The following is a 16,324-nucleotide window of genomic DNA, read 5'->3' on the forward strand; positions in this document are numbered from 1 at the left end:
AACATTTATATTTAATAATTTCTTTAAAGAAATGGTCATCTCCTATGTTTGTATTATGTCTGGCAGAGTTGAAAAACGAAATGCAAAGTAGAAAATGGATGAGCATGAAACGTGCCAATGGGTGTTACATTGTGAATGCTTGGCATGGACAATTTAGCATCGTGGGCCTGTTTAGATTTATGATGTGAAATGCAGTTATATATGTACGTTTTGTGATTTCCAAATGTATTATTGTTGATAGAGCATTTTCTCAGTCAAACAGAATTCAGATATCACTGCTAAACAGTGTTGGGAGTAACGCATTATAAGTAATGTGCATTACGTAATAATATTACTTTTTTTAACGAGTAAAGTAGCGCATTACTTTTTAAATGTACACATTAATATTTGAGTTACTTTTTCAAAAAAGTAATGCAAGTTACTTTTCTAGTTTAATTAATTAGATTTTAAAAAATGATGTACTGAATGAAACTAAACGTAGTCACATTATGCACTCTATGAGTACGCGCCTGTGTGGGAACAGTTTGAGCCGGAAACTGAGATTTAAGGGCAGAGCTCGACATTTGCAAATTCTGAATGCAGAACTTTTCAGTCATAAAAAATACCTGCAAGGCCTGAAAGAGATCAAGCCTCAGCCAAGAAAAAGTAACGCAAAAGTAACTTAAAAGGTTATGTAAGCATTACTTTCCATAACGCAATTAGTTACTTTTTTGGGAATAACTTAATATTGTAATGCATTACTTTTAAAAGTAATTTTCCCCAACACTGCTGCTAAACCCTTTGACATTGGTAAAGATATATGGTGAGTTTAATATAGTAAAACTTGCTAAAAAAGTACCTCATGCCAAACTATGGGATTAACAGGTTATTATGCAAAGCTTGAACTAACTCAATGAAACTTACAAATTAAAAAACAGGCTGGAAAATGAAAGCATATGGTCCAAAATATTAGGGATGCACGATATATCGGCCGACATATCATTATCGGGCGATAACTGGTTATTTTTAATATTATCGGTTAACGGTCTGATAGCAAAATTTGGCCGATAAATGAAAGCCGATAAATGATGGATTATTTTGGTTTGTTGAACCACTTCACTTGCTCATTGCTGGCCATGTGGAGTTTTTATTGGTGATTTCTGGGATATAGCACGAAGATGACACGTGTTGCGGGCTTAAGAAGAGTATGCCAGTCTAACGCAAAGACAAGATGTTCGCGGTCTGAGAGTTTTTCATTGTGAAAATAATATGAATATTTATCGGCCTATATATATATATATATATATATATATATATATATATATATATATATATATATATATATATATATATATATATATATATATATATATATATATATATATATATATTGGTTATCGGCCCCCAAATATAAAGAGTTATCGGTTATCGGTATCGGCCAAAATTTCCATATCGGTGCATCCCTACAAAATATACTTTTTTAAGTATATACAAAGCCTTATTATATGTCAGTTAGATCAATTTCCTAATTTAAAATAAAAAAACGAATCTGTGTCTAAGATGATGTTACTTTGCTGACATAAATTGCATAATACACAACAAAAATGTATAATACATAAAAAAAATATGTTTGGCATAAAGCATTGCCCTGAAACTGCAGGTCATCCTTATTGTTGAGCCCTGCTGTGTATTCCTCAATCCCTTGCATACAGTACGAGCACTTGCAGACTGCTTGAGATCATCGGACCACACCGCCTCAAATTATCCAGATGAATAATTAATAGCCACATAAATAAAGAAGTGATTTGTATTTATGAGCTCGGCTTGAGTTCTGCTCTCATTACAAAAGTTGGGGCAGCTCAAGGAAACGTTGCTACAAACACTGCTGCCAATGTAATTTCTCACAACTGTTTACCTTGAGTGCTCTTCACTTAATTCACATTAAATGACAATAAACAACAGCCCGGTAGCATCAGCAGATAATAAAGATGTAAAATAACTGGAGTGGATGAGTTGAAGTAAAACAGGCACGATTGTGTCCTAATAACATAAATATATCACCGGTAATGACGGAAACTTGAACAACTTGAGCTTTTAATGAGACCGTTCCTCAAAGTATGTAGTTACTAAGTGTTTTGCTAAAGGGTAAGGACTGATAAACAGGGTAGGGAAGTGTAGGGGTTTGTCCAAATGCCACTAGAGGAGAAATGGTACGAGCAGGGTAGATCCTCTATACAGTCATGCAGTAAGGGGATGTTTATATTCACCTTGTGTCTTCTGTCCTTGCCCTGGTGGTGTGGTGCAGAAGTGAGAGACAGAGAAAGTGTGAGATGGGGTGTGAAAGCAGATGAGGTAGCCGGAAGGGAGTGAAATGACAGAAACTTGGGGCTTGGTAAATGATTATCGGAATGAGAGAAGATGCCACTACTAGAATGATGACTAGAGGAAGAATCACTACTTTGATAGTAGCAAGGGTACATTTTATAGCACTTTTTACCCTAAAGTCCACTTCTAATTTTATGGCGCTTTTCCACTGTATAGTACCCCACAGTTGAGGGTGTACCAACAATAAGGTCGGGTCAGCTCACCTCACTTTGGCTTGGTTAGCTTTTCCATCGAGTTTAGTAACACTTCGGATTGGGAGGGATTATTGGCGTATCGTTATATTTGTGCTGCTGTGACATCATACAAGTGAGAGCACATTTATTTATTTCTCAGTCCGCCATAAAATTTAATAGACCACCACAAATAGATGTTTGCACATTGCGTTTATCACTACCTCTGTCTCACATGACAGTTTCTGTACAAACACCCGTGGCGTCAGTCGACGAGCTCCACTGCTGACATTTAAGTTGCATTTAACCATATATGCGGACGTGCGCGCCACAAATTTGCCGCCACAAACTGCAAGTCTAGAAAAAAACTGGTATGGTGTTCCTGATTCTCAACCTGTGGATGTTTTTCATCGCTAAAAGGGAGTTTAGGAAATTACAGCAAAGCACAGATGACAACATGTTTACTTGACACAGCGCAAGCTAGCACGAAGGTAAAGCTAACCTTTTACATTATAGCGATGACGCTGGTAGTGATAATTTTCTCAGACCAATCAGTGATCTACAGTGTTTTCACGTCACGCTTTGGTATAAGCTCGGGTCGTTTGGAACCCCAACCGAGGTGGTACAAAAAGAGTTTCGGGTACTATGTACTGCACCCAGTGGAAATGCCCCTAAAAGTATGCTGAGCCGACCCAAACCGTCGTGTACTATGCAATGGAAAAGCGCCATTAGTCAATAGGTCTCTTGTAGAAAAAATATGGGTAATTTTGATTCTCATAACCATTTTATACTCTTCTCATGACTGTTCAGGTTTTAAGTTTTGTGAGGCAGTGCCATTAACCAACTGTTTCTAAACCCTGATATGGTGCTTGGGTGTTTGAAGTAAATCTAAGTAAATTGAGAAGGTAAATTTGTGTTGCAAAAGTTAGAGAACATCTACACAATAAATACAATTTTTAGTCCCTCTGTCAATGAATAAACTCTCAACAATCACCAAACAGCAGAGTCTATAGTAATCTTTAAATAACAACAAAAACAAAAGCTTGCACATCCCAGGCAAAAATAATAAAAATGCTCAAAATGGGTGCTCCACCTGAAACGACAAACCTTCAAATAATGGCCAAGGAAACATCCAAAAGCATTCAACTAATCCTTAAAACTACACTGCAAATTTGGTATAGAATAATGAAAGGTACAAAAGTTGTCACTTTAAAAAAGTATGTACCTCTAAGGTACATATAAGGTATCAATGTGTACCTTTGAGGTACCAATATGCACTTTTTTAGATATGAAAGTGTACTTTTTGAAAAGGTACCAACTTTTGAACTTTCATGTACCTTCCTTACTGAGAGTGTATGGATTCATCATTTTTGCTTTTATTATTTTGCTTTTATATCCAAGTCACTTTAGTTAAATGTCACCTAATTTGAAAATTTTTCAAGATGTAATATTAGTCTTAGGTTAGGTGTCCAGAATGTGCCTGTGAAGTTTCTGGTCCAAAATACCCTAACTTTTAATTTGGCGACCCACTTAAATAGTTAGTTTCCTCTTAAATTGAGTAGTTCTTGTCATTTTATTAATAAAATGTAAGTGTTATTGCAATATCAAAATACCTTATGGTATATGATATCAAAATCATTGTCATTGCTCGTCATTGGTTGGACCTACCTTATCCTACAAGTGGGTACCGACCCGCAGTTTGAAAACCCTTGCTATAGATTATTTATTATACCATATTAAAAAAAAATTGAATTTCTGGGTGTGCAGGTAAAAGTGCTGTTTACTGTTATCTATACCGAAAACATGCATGGTTTTTAATGAGACATATGAGCTAACTGTGGTCTTTGGATGGTTGTGGGCAGGGCCCGGGCAAAGTGATATTAGTTTGCTCAGAAAACGTCAACAGCTTGTCCCATGAGACTGTTGAGGTATTATGTGGATTAGAAAAAAGGAGTGGGCAGATTTGTATTATTATAGGGTGGTCGTGCACACACACAGGTGACACACAACAATATACAAAAGTGAATTTCTCATATTAGGTGATTTTTAAAAACATCTAAAACAATACATGTGATCTATTTCAAAAGAGCACAATGCTGTTCTCCATAACAGCCACATCCAATCTGGTTTTAAAAGAGCACTTCCATTATAGTCATCATTCTAAGTGTACACAAGCCTTATGGTGTGAGTGTGCTGAAGCCTCACCCAGCTTTTCTTCTTCTTCTTCTTGTCATCTGCGTCTTTGGCACTGCCCATGCTGGAGTGGCTGGCTGCACTGTTAAGACTGGACATGCTGTCTGAAGAGTGCTGTCGACGGATCCTCAGATCTGCCGCACACAAACAAATACATTCAATGCACAATGCTTATATTTGGGTGAATCACTGAAAGGGACAGCTTATTTTTGGAACGAATTAAAGCAATGCACTTATTTTCCAAATTAGGGAGATGGTATTGAATGTGTGTAAATGAATGTGAAGTTGAGAGAGTTATTAGCATTAGGGATTAGCAAATGTTGCACACCAGAAGTGGCAGCTCTATGAAGGTGATCGGGGCCGTTGAGCGCCACTTGAATGGCGGTCTGTGCGTCTGTATTTTGAGTTTTCAGGGCCTCAATGGTTTCCCTCAACTCCGCCAGCTCAGACTCCTACAACACACATACACAGACAGAACATCATAACATGCTGTAGCAGCTTGCTGTGTTGTAAAATGTAAAAACTGCACATAATGTAATAAGTATGTCATTGTTATGGTAATGAAATGTTCATGGTGTAAAAATGTAATAAAATCCTGAGCTCATAATGTAATAAAATGATTAACTGTAAACTTACCAACTTTTATAACTGATTGTCATTTTAAACTTTGCTAAATTATTAGTACTGGTGCTTGCATTTATGCAAATATTAAACCTCGTAAAGACATTGGGGTGGACTTGTTTCACTAAGCATAATCATTGGTGGATGACAATTTTCTCCCGAGCAACCAAACAGAGAACCCTAGCAACCGTTTAGCGAGACCTATATCTCTGCATCAGAAGAGACATGTGGGTGGTCTCATTTTCTTTCGTGGCTTGTGACTGTAATTACTGGTGGATGCCAATTCACTCCCTAGCAACCACCATGGGTACCCTAGCAACCACATAGCAACACCCTAGCAATAGCATTGCAACAGCCAAGCAACCCCCGGTCTTAAAAAAACTACAATGTCTGTCTGTCTGCTATGCAAAACTTTGAATTTTGCTTAGCAAAGTTACAGCATCAAGAGTAATATTAAGTTTTCTGGTGTATGTCTTTAGCAGAAACTATGAGTTAAAAGTTGAATATTTATGATGAAGGGTTTGTTCAAATCCTTTCTCATAATAAGAATATAATTAGTGTTACTTCAGTATCATTAGACCGGAACTAAACCACATGGTACTTTGTTGCTTTGTTTCTGAGACAACAGACTCTTTTTGTATGCTACAATGCAACCACTCTCATTTCACCAGCTGTCTTATTCAACTATCAGATGTTTCCTGCCAAAAAAGCACATGTGGTGATATAAGCATCATGCTGAGCTGAGGAACCAAGCATGTGATGAACATCCACCCACCCTTCCACCTCCACAGTCGAGTCTAAAGTTTAGTAGGCCTACTCCCAAAAAACGCGGAGGAGTTTATGCTTTAATTGAAAGTTTGTCTTAACCAAGACATTTATTTGTAATAAAATAGTTTATTCGAAAGGGATTACCGGATGCAAGAACTCATTAGGTCTTGGAGGGTGCTTTGTGCAAATTAAGGCAACAGTTTCTTATTTTAATCTAAAGGTTACATTTATACAATAATTTGTTTTATTGGCAGGAGGTTAGAATAATAAAACATTTTAAAGGGTTTGAACTTCGATCAAAACTATAAATTAACTTTTTCATTTACTGTATCGTCCAATCATTTCAAAGCCTTATATTTTTTTCTTTATTTCAACAGAACAACAAGAGAGGTTTGGCACAATCCAAAGCAAGCATCATAGAAGTTGCCCATGTGACTACTGTAAAAAAGATTTGTTGCTTCAACTTAAAAGTAAGTTACCTGTTAGCCATACATTTTTTAGTTAATTCAACTTATAAAAAATGTACACTTTAGTACTATATTTCAAGTCTTCTAAAGCTATATGATAGCCGTTTTAAGAAAATAAAAAAAATAGGTCATTCATCACTAAAGATCTTGCTTGACAACTAGGGCTGGGTATTGGCAAGGGCCTCACGATACGATACATATCACGATACGATGCGATCCGATATGGCACGTATTGCGGTACGTTGCGGTGCTTTTTCCTTTTTTTTATCCAAAATGTAAAAAATAGAGCTGCTTTTTTTGGCCAAAGTGCTTTTACGCGTCGGCTTTGAAAGCTGCAGGCGTTTTTAAAAATTCTGGCATTTTTCACTCCCGCTAACTTCTGAGACATTTGCCATATATGACAGACAACTGGACAGCGACAGGGGAGGAGGGTGTTTGACGCACACAGAGGAATTGATTTTTTTTTTTTAAATATCGATACTAGAGATTGAAATATCGATACACTATCATGGAAAATTATCAAGAAAGTTAGCTGTATCGATATTTATTGACAACCATGATCACCTATACTTTCCTTAGTGTAGCAGCCTAGACAATGTAAAAAATATTTAATGCCAACTTACATACTTTTTATATTTATAAAATGTACGGTATGAAAGCTCCATTAGCTTATTTAAAAACATTTATGTGCATATTTTTCTCTCACCTTTTGCTCGGCTGTCATGGTTAGACTCTGCAGACGACAGGTCATATTCGTCAGACTCTTTTCAAATGCCGCCACCAGGTGCGCCTGTCAAACCAACACAGAGTTTAACATGAGTTTCTGATCTCCAACAAAATCCACAGTGCTACCAAGTCAGAATTATAGGTCATACTTATTTATCACAAACTGTTTGAACCAATACTGTAAATACAGTGGGTGTAAAAACAAATCGTCCCTGTCGGCTCCTCAGTGTAGATGTACAGATCCGTAAAGGTTATTATTCACCATGAATAAAAAACTTAAGGCATGCTTTGGGCATATGAGGAAGAAATGGTATCACATTTCTTCATATCCTCCCAGTCTGAGCCTCTGGAGAGTTTCTCATAGAGAACTCTGATCTCCGTCTCACCATCAAGCTGAAGAGAGCTGTGAACTATTCGACATTTACTGAGAGCTTTGAAGCATGTTTCAGGTTAAAGCTACTGAGATAGAGTTCAAAGGAGACACAATGTCTAAACATATAGCCCCCGGGCTTTGGTTGTGGAGACGTCTTCAACACTGACCTCAGCTAGACTAAAAGACTTTGGATGTGAAAGTCACAGAGAAAGTGTTTCTTTAATCAATAGAAATATCATTAATAGTTTAACCTTTATCATCTGCCTAAAGGTGGAAAGATGATTTAAATAGATAGGTCAGTTCTTGATAAAAAAGATAGATCAGCTTTTTGTGAAATGTTCTGCTTGAAAGTAGGCTTGTGCGGTCTTTCTTTAAAATAAATGCCACTTGGTTTGGTTTTCAGTGCAATGGCATTCATGCATTTTTAAATGTGACTTTAGTGCCTTAATTATTGTGATCCACTGTATGTTTAAGTGACATTTTATAGAAGTGCAATTTTATTATCGTACAGAGTAGTTTATGTGCTATATATTTTGTTTATAGTATTTATAATTTGCTTTGGAGGCCAATGATTCACAAAGGTTTACAAGTTGTTATGAGACTCATGAGTTATCTAAATATATTTGAAGAATATCTTGTCTGTGTACAAACATTTCCAAGCTATCGTATGACTCAAATAGATTTAGTTCAGAGATGCCCTCCCAAACATAACTTCTGACAATCACAAATCACAGTGAAGGTTGGGCGTGGAGACGGAGGCTGTCTCATGCTCTGTCAGTCCTCATTAAACTATCAGACAGCGAGGGGTTCATCACACCTCCCCTCATCACTCCCGAGACGGATCATGAGAATAGATCTGCCCGGTCCAAACCCGGCTCACTTCCTGCGGTGCTTTCTAGCCGAAATCTAATCTGACATTGTGAAACACAACCTAGTTTGTCCTAGCTTTCTCTTTGAGGCAGCTGATCTCCTAAAAATGCAACTCAAATTTGGATGCACAAAGTATAATACATATATTACATATAAAACGTGTATGTTTGTTTTAAATGTAGCATCTCTGTAAGACTGAATGTTCATGTAACTCAGCAGGTAAAGCCAAAAAGATCATGGGTTTGAATCCCAGAGAACACACATACTGATAACAAACGTATACCTTGACTGCACTGCAAGTTGCTTTGGAGAAATGCATAAATGTAAACTCACATTTGCCGCCAGCTGAGAGGTCAGAGTCGCTACTTTTTCTTGGGAAGCGTCCAGCTCTCGTCGCAGTTTTCTTATTTGCTGTTGGAACAGATGCGGTTTCTTATTACAAACCTCTCGTTTGACAACGTACAAGCATTTTCCTTGCTTAATATTGATAAAAGATCCTTGATATCAATCAATGGCCTTTGGCAAGCACTCGGGCATGTAAGACTTTGAAGTGCTTTTTCTTGTATTATGCTAGAAGAGAGTGTAGGTAAAATGAGAAGTTACCGTCGTATTTTGGACTGTTTGGCCCTTGATTGAGAAAAGAAAAGTACAATTAACTCTATGTTGCATGTTTGTACAAAAGTGTAGATATGAACCATGAAACATAGGAATGCATTAGCTATGAGCAGTTACAGGGAAACGTTACTGTAGATGTTAGATTACAAGTTTATTGTTAGGTGAGACATCAATCTCAGAAAAATAGTACAAAAGTTGGTCCTAATATGTTTCATTTTGGTACAGATATGTACCTTTGAGGTACTAGTAACTGTGGTTTCACACCGACACCGGCGAGAGCGTCAAAGTGGCCGGAAGTCATTCATTTTTAATGAGAGCCAGCGGCGAGCTCTGGCAAGCAGCGTCGCAGCGCGTCATGTATGATGTGAGAGAGCATCAAGGAGAGTTGAAATCAACTTAACCTTATGGTAATGAGCTATGACGCGGTTCAGCGACAACCAATTGGAAGGCTGAAACTTTGGAGGCAACCAATTGGAAGGCGGAAACCTCCACTACACCTTTTCTATAGTGTCGTTGGCAGGGCAGCCAGAGCTTTTATTGGCGCTCTCGCCAGTGGCGGTGTGAAAGCACAGTTAGGCAGTGGCTCTCAAACTTTTTCAGCGTGCGGCCCCCCTTGTGTATGATGCATTACTTCACAGCCCCCCCAAAGAAAATGTAAGACAAAAATCAGTTCTAAAACTTAACATTATTTTTAACTTTTTTTTTTATTTACACAGAATTCATGATAAATGAATGTATTTTATAAAATGTCATAAAACTGGGGCACTCCTGGCACCATCTCGCGGCCCCCAGTTTGAGAACCACTGCTCTAAGGTACCAATGTGCACCTTTGAGGTACCAATAAGCATCTTTTAGGTACAAATGTGTACTTTTTCAAAAGGTACCGCCCCAGTGAAAACTTTTGTATCTTCTTGTACCTTTTTCTGAGAGTGCATATAGAAAAGTCTTGAACAAAAATGGCAATGTAAAAATAATATTACAGACAAAAAAACACAAAGGAAATAGAAAATAAAGGAGAATCAGTGATCAAATAAACCAGAGTCCAAATCAAAGTTAAACTACTATAGGGAGGGATTTATGTGTTAAATCTGTTTATTTGTATCAAAAAGTGAAAGTGAACTACAGTTATTGATACATAAAAGTGTCTCATAAAAAGAATGCAACATAGGGTTAAATTTATAGCACCTGTAAAAACTCTTGGCTTAATTTAGGTAAAACATTTATATATTTATTAATTTGGGCAAAAAATTGTTTGTTGTAAACATATAGTTTGGTTTGATTAATGTTCCTGTAGCTGAGTTGATCAAGATCATGGGTTTGATTCCCAAGGAAAATATATGAAATGCACTCAGTTGTCTGCCAAATGTAAATTCAATGAACCACCTGATATTGGACTTTGTAAAAGTGTATCACTGTTTGACCTTGAATTGATTTTATACATTTGATAGTACCAAAATATATAAGTTGGAAACAGACTATTCTTACCTCAGAATGAGCCTTTTCCTCCGTCTGTAAGAGAAAACAAGAGAGTTAAAGACATCAGTACTTTATTACCAATACCCAAAAGGCTTTTTTGCATCCATATACATTTAACTGTCACCTATTAGATACAAAAAAGCAAAAATCCACACCTAGCATTCCACACCCAGCATTATATCATCTCCTTTGCAGTCAATTAACTTGCCATAGAAAAGCCATAGAACACAATGCACATAGTGGCACACGTATTTCTGTCTTGTTGTTGAGTACAATGTATGAACAAGACTTGTGTACTTTAAAAGTAAAACTGTGAAAGATAATAAAACTTCATATCATAAACTCTATAAATAGTGCCAAATAGCACCAAAAGTGCTTCACTGGCTTGTAATCATAGGGTAACCACTTCAAGCGCTACACAGCACCTATAGCATCTGTGTAGAACAATAAGTGCTGCTATATCACCACTTACAATATGGTTCTTCACAGGTGCCATATAAATGCTATATAGCACTAAAAATGGTTCCCCTATGATTATGAGATTTTAGTGCTATTTAGCACCATTTTATGGTCTAACATCTCCAAATTATAAAGCTTCATGCATGTCACTTAAAGTCATATTACAACAAAGATTTTTAAGTTTTAATATCTCAAAGCTCCACTTTAAAATTACAGTATTCACACATTTGTACTCTAAACAAGACAAAAATACTGATTAGGAAATAGCTTTTCTGAAGAGAATGTTGAATCAGATTTGAGGTTACCCTTGTTAGTAACTGGTCTGAAGCATAATAATATTAAGTTGTTAGGGTTTGCATGTATTAAATAGTGTGGCGGGCAATACAAACGCGCTTTCTGCATGATGAGTTGTTACCTTGTCTAAAAAGGCCAGCACCTGAAAGTAAGAAAATGTGTGTTCAAACAGTGGCAAAGTCACATTGCTGAGCCACCATTAGCCTCTTAGGTTCATTCATCTCCATTTATAGGCTCGTGTTATGCTGGCATGGTGATTGTACTACAATGCATCAGTCTTGTCACTTTTCAGAAATATCATCTATTCAGGTTATTAGTTTGTCATGCTCAGGCAAATGGAAACAGCATTTGTGATGTTACTGAAATTCACAAAGCAGCAGTTAATGTTTATCTGTTTCGGATTTATCTGTAAGTTGTTTGTGATATAAAACAAATGATTCAGGCATACGAATATGGGGTAATTTTCATTTTTGGGTGAACTATCCCTTTAAGCTTTACTGTATAGAACATATAGGAATAACTCAATTGTAAGAATAAGTTACATTATTAGAGGATTGTTCAAAGAAGAAATCCTCAAATTAAACTAAAACAAGCTTTATGGATTTAAACAGATAATCCTGTCTTGAGCCCTTTCGGCATTTTAATTTGTTGGAAACATATTTCTCGCATTTAAACCCTAGCCAGATTTGCTATCGTTTAAAGGTGCAGTATGTACATTTTAGGAGGATTTCTTGACAGAAATGCAATATAGTATACATAACTTTATTCAGTGGTGTATAAAGACCTTACATACAGTAATGAACTGCCGTTTTTATCTACATACACCACAGATCCCCTTACATAAAAGTCACTATTTTGCACCGCCATGTGTCTACAATAGCCCTAAATGGACAAACTGCTCTACAGATCATGTTTTGTCACTATATTGTCCCAGACAATGAAATGTTTGTCCTGTGACTAGAGGTGCACCGATATATCGGCCGATGGCAGTGGACTAAACCATTGATTGCAATGTGCAATCTCACCACTAGATGCTGCTTAAATCTACACACAGCACCTTTAAAACTTAATGTGACTACTGGAGGTTTAATTTGTTGCTTTAAGGGTCAAGGGTCAGTAATGATAGGGCCTAAAATCCACCTAATTTTTATTTTATTGTCCGAAACATTAGATTAGATTTTTTCCAGGCCTAGTTATATGTAACATTACTTAAAATAATATGATAATTTGAAGTCATGTTTTTGACGAAATGCTCAATCTTAGATCTTAGAAAAGTTTGTTTTTGACACTGATGGGTGTTTGCACTGCATCACTATGACAGTATGTTATTTCAGAGCTTTCTGTTGAGTAGAATGACTATGGCGTTACTTACCGCTGAGTATAAAGATGACGTGCTTGAAACCAGAGAGAGAGAGGAACCATGAACTGTAAAAAGAGAGAATCAACAAAATAATAATAATACATATATTTCTCTGAATGCTACGCTGTCAAAATAAATGGTTAAAAAATGGTCCCTAGCTGTCACTGGGCGGTACACCTTTCAACCTAAGAGTTATATTAGTACATTAGTACGTCAGAGATGCATACTGATTCCAAATGTATACATTATCTGTACATACAGTAAATGGTACATATTAAGACCTTTTTAAAGGGTACAGCCCCAGTGACAGCTTGGGACCCTTTTTTGGATAGTGTAAACAATGCAAGTTCTTAAAATGCATATTTATAAAAAAACTGTTGCCGATTTATTCATGTAGAAAAAATTTGGGTGTATACAGTACAGTACAGTATTTCTTCAGGAATATGTAATGCTGAACTTCATCTGTGCTGTCTCTAAAAGAGCCAGATCGACTCATGCCGCGTGGTCGCTCCTCCAGCGAGGTGGCGCTTCCGCCCAAAGTGTTTCCCTCCCCGTAGAGCTCGAAGGAATCATGTGCTGGAATACTGTTAGAGCGACTCATACTGGTGCCAGGGAGATTGTACTGGGGCACATTGGTGGGACTCACTGCATTTTATGCAAATATCAGAATATGAGGATATATAGATGTGAAATCACAATTTTGTTATGTATTTGTTGTACAGTATTTATGTTTCAATGGTATATTAAAAAAAACATACGCAGGTTTGAGTAGTGGTATTTGCCTGCGTTTGTGCATGCTGTGCCCGGTGGCGAAAGTGGACTTCCTGTGTCCTGCAAACCTCCGGTGGAGTGAGAGCGCAGCCATTCCTTTCCTTCCTCATGTGACGTCTGTCTGGAGGAAGGGGGGTACCTGATTCAGGGATAAAAAAACAGTTTTTGAATTAATTTCCATCAAGTCACTATATAATTTGAAAACTGGTATAACAGGATGCAGCCTTAATGATTCAAGCACTGAGTCTATAAAATGCACTAAAATGACCTATTAAATCCACGGGTGTGATGGGGTGTAAAAAATGATTTATACAGTGAAACATGACAATGACAGCCGCCCTCACTTTATTGCGTGCCTTCTTCAGCTGTAATAGCTTCAGGCAGTGGGCAGACTTATCAGTGTGCTTGAAGGACAGTTCATTTAATTTCATAAAGCTTTTAATAGAGTTCCCGCACATCTTTCTAGCACAAATGTTTTCAGCGAGCACATCAATGCATCTGTCAATGGAGACCAGTGTTCAGCCTTTGGTATTAAAATATCACGTGACATTTAAGACTGCATTTGATTGGCATTCATTGGCATTTAACTGCGTTTAACTTTCGCCACAATAGATGACAGATAACTTTTTAAATGATGGATCGGATAGGACTTTCTCATTTAGTTTAAATGCTGAGCGCTTAGCCCTATAAATATTTTATTGCTTGTTAAAAGCATTGTGCTTGTGGTATAAATGATTGAAGTGTGTTTCTGTGATAAAAAGTCACAGCAACAGATACTGCATGCGGTGCAGTTTAAATATCTAACTTGATGCTTGCCTTTTTGGACACGACTAACAAACAGATAAATATGTAGTTGACAAATTAAAGTCCTAAGCGACAGATCATGTGAATACAAAGGCTAGTTGCATGATGAAGTCGAGAACATAAAACAAACAATTAATTTATGAATAATTAGATGAGATATTAAGATGATTAAATTAGTACCTCAGTCCCTTTTTGGGAAGTGTGTTGCGGTCAAGAGGCATGCTATTAAAACAGAAGAGAGAGACAGAATGTTATATACAGTACAACAAACACACATTTTAACAAATTAAATCTAGACCGAGATCACAATTACTTATTACATAAATGATTGTTAGGGTGTTGTCAGACCTGTCGATTCATTGCTTTGTTCCGAAACTGGGGGTTAAATCGCTACAATATTTCCAAAAGGACCAGACTTTGTTAATAATTTTTTCTCTGATTACGATTCTGTGAGGATTGACAGTCAACGTTTGTGGGATAATTGTGTGTGGTTTTTTTTTGTAACTGTGGTTATATTACTTCATTATTGTGAGCGGGAATCAAAACTAGGCGGGACAACATTCTTATCATGGAGAAGAGCAACTAGAAGACATTTTATAAGGAATAGGTGCGCTTTGGTTTCGAATGGCGTTGATGTGTTTACCAGAATTCGTCACCAATCAGATATGTTCATGGTTAATAAAGGAATAAGCCTGTTCATTGGTACGTTGGGTTGGACTGCTTTCACACTTTTACCTAACCGCTCCAGAGTTCGTTTCCAACCGGGCAGTTGTTTCGGTGCGGATCCGAGCATGATTGCCGTGTTCACATATCCCTTAACGAACCGAATCAAGGGAGAAAACGTACCAGGTTTCGAAACAAAGGCTTAGGTCTGAAAACACCCTTATGCTGCATTTACACCAACCGCGGTAGAGGCGTGAAGCGTGAGTGATTTTAATGTTAAGTCAATGTGAAGGCGCGTTGACGCGCGTCAGGAGGTCCCGCGGCGCGGAAGAGGCGTTCGGCGCGGCGCGGAAGACGCGTTTCCGCCTCAGGCGCGAATTGAGCGTTGTGCACGGTACGCGTGAATGTGCTTTTTGTGCATTTTGCGGTTCACGCGAATTTGCGGCTAGCGCCCGAGTTGAAAAATGTGAAGTTTGGTGGAATTTCGCGCCGCATTAACCAATCAGGAGCCTGTTTGCTGCTGTGGTGGCAGCCCCGCCCGGAGTCACTCATTCAACCAACGCTTGTTATTGTCTGTTAGCAGTCACCCGGAGCTATACGACACAAGTTCTTATTTCTATAGATGAGACAGGAATAAAAAGGACCTCGCTTGAAATAGTGTCAGTGAGGACATCGGGCAACCTGGTAAGCTGTAATACACATTTCACTTTTGAGTCACATGACGTTTATCGATCGCGCTTTTTATTTCCCCCTATAGTAAGGTTACCACATACAAACTCTCGATAAATGCACAATCAACATCAGTTATCTTGCAAACAGACAACCGCATAGCAGTTGCCCCTCCCACAAGAAGCGGATTTTGCCTCGGACGCGCGTCAAATGCTTGCTTTTTCTGCGTGTCTACTCCGCTCTACACGCGCAAATGCATTCAAAGTGTTCAAGCGGCAAACTAGGCGCGGTAGACGCGATTTTCATGCCCAAAACGCGGTTGGTGTAAACTCAGCATTTGACTACTACATTTCAACATTAGACCATTTCATCCCAAACCTAACCCTTCTCTGACAGAAAGCAATACAGGACAGTACTTTCATTAAGACATGTTGAATATTTACTACTGAGTTTTAGGAAGAAATACATTTTCCCTGTTCCAAAATTTTGTTTTAAGAGACCCATAGATTTTTTAGGTGAATAATCTTGAGCAAATTGTCTTAAGCAGCATTGTATGCACATTATACACAAAAGGCAATCCGATAATGCAGTGAAACCGTGGAAAAATTAATCTAGGATGGTAGATGGAGTGAGAAAAATGTCAATGCATGGTGCATATATA

At 37.6% G+C, this 16,324-nt stretch overlaps 1 protein-coding gene across 1 annotated transcript in view; it reads right to left on the minus strand.

Moving 5' to 3' along the window:
* Nucleotides 1-16,324, minus strand: part of nav3 (neuron navigator 3) — a 164,713-nt gene that overhangs the window by 15,860 nt on the left and 132,529 nt on the right. Inside the window, exons 17-28 of the mRNA XM_073867495.1 lie at nt 14,512-14,553; nt 13,515-13,666; nt 13,209-13,401; nt 12,769-12,817; nt 11,518-11,538; nt 10,653-10,676; nt 9,156-9,179; nt 8,886-8,963; nt 7,290-7,373; nt 5,056-5,179; nt 4,740-4,861; nt 2,247-2,267 (exon numbers count right to left, since the gene is read on the minus strand). Coding sequence (XP_073723596.1) covers nt 2,247-2,267; nt 4,740-4,861; nt 5,056-5,179; nt 7,290-7,373; nt 8,886-8,963; nt 9,156-9,179; nt 10,653-10,676; nt 11,518-11,538; nt 12,769-12,817; nt 13,209-13,401; nt 13,515-13,666; nt 14,512-14,553 — 934 coding nt within the window. The remainder of the gene's footprint in view (nt 1-2,246; nt 2,268-4,739; nt 4,862-5,055; nt 5,180-7,289; nt 7,374-8,885; nt 8,964-9,155; nt 9,180-10,652; nt 10,677-11,517; nt 11,539-12,768; nt 12,818-13,208; nt 13,402-13,514; nt 13,667-14,511; nt 14,554-16,324) is intronic.

The sequence above is a fragment of the Misgurnus anguillicaudatus genome, chromosome 1, assembly GCF_027580225.2.
Source record: "Misgurnus anguillicaudatus chromosome 1, ASM2758022v2, whole genome shotgun sequence".
Taxonomy (NCBI): domain Eukaryota; kingdom Metazoa; phylum Chordata; class Actinopteri; order Cypriniformes; family Cobitidae; genus Misgurnus; species Misgurnus anguillicaudatus.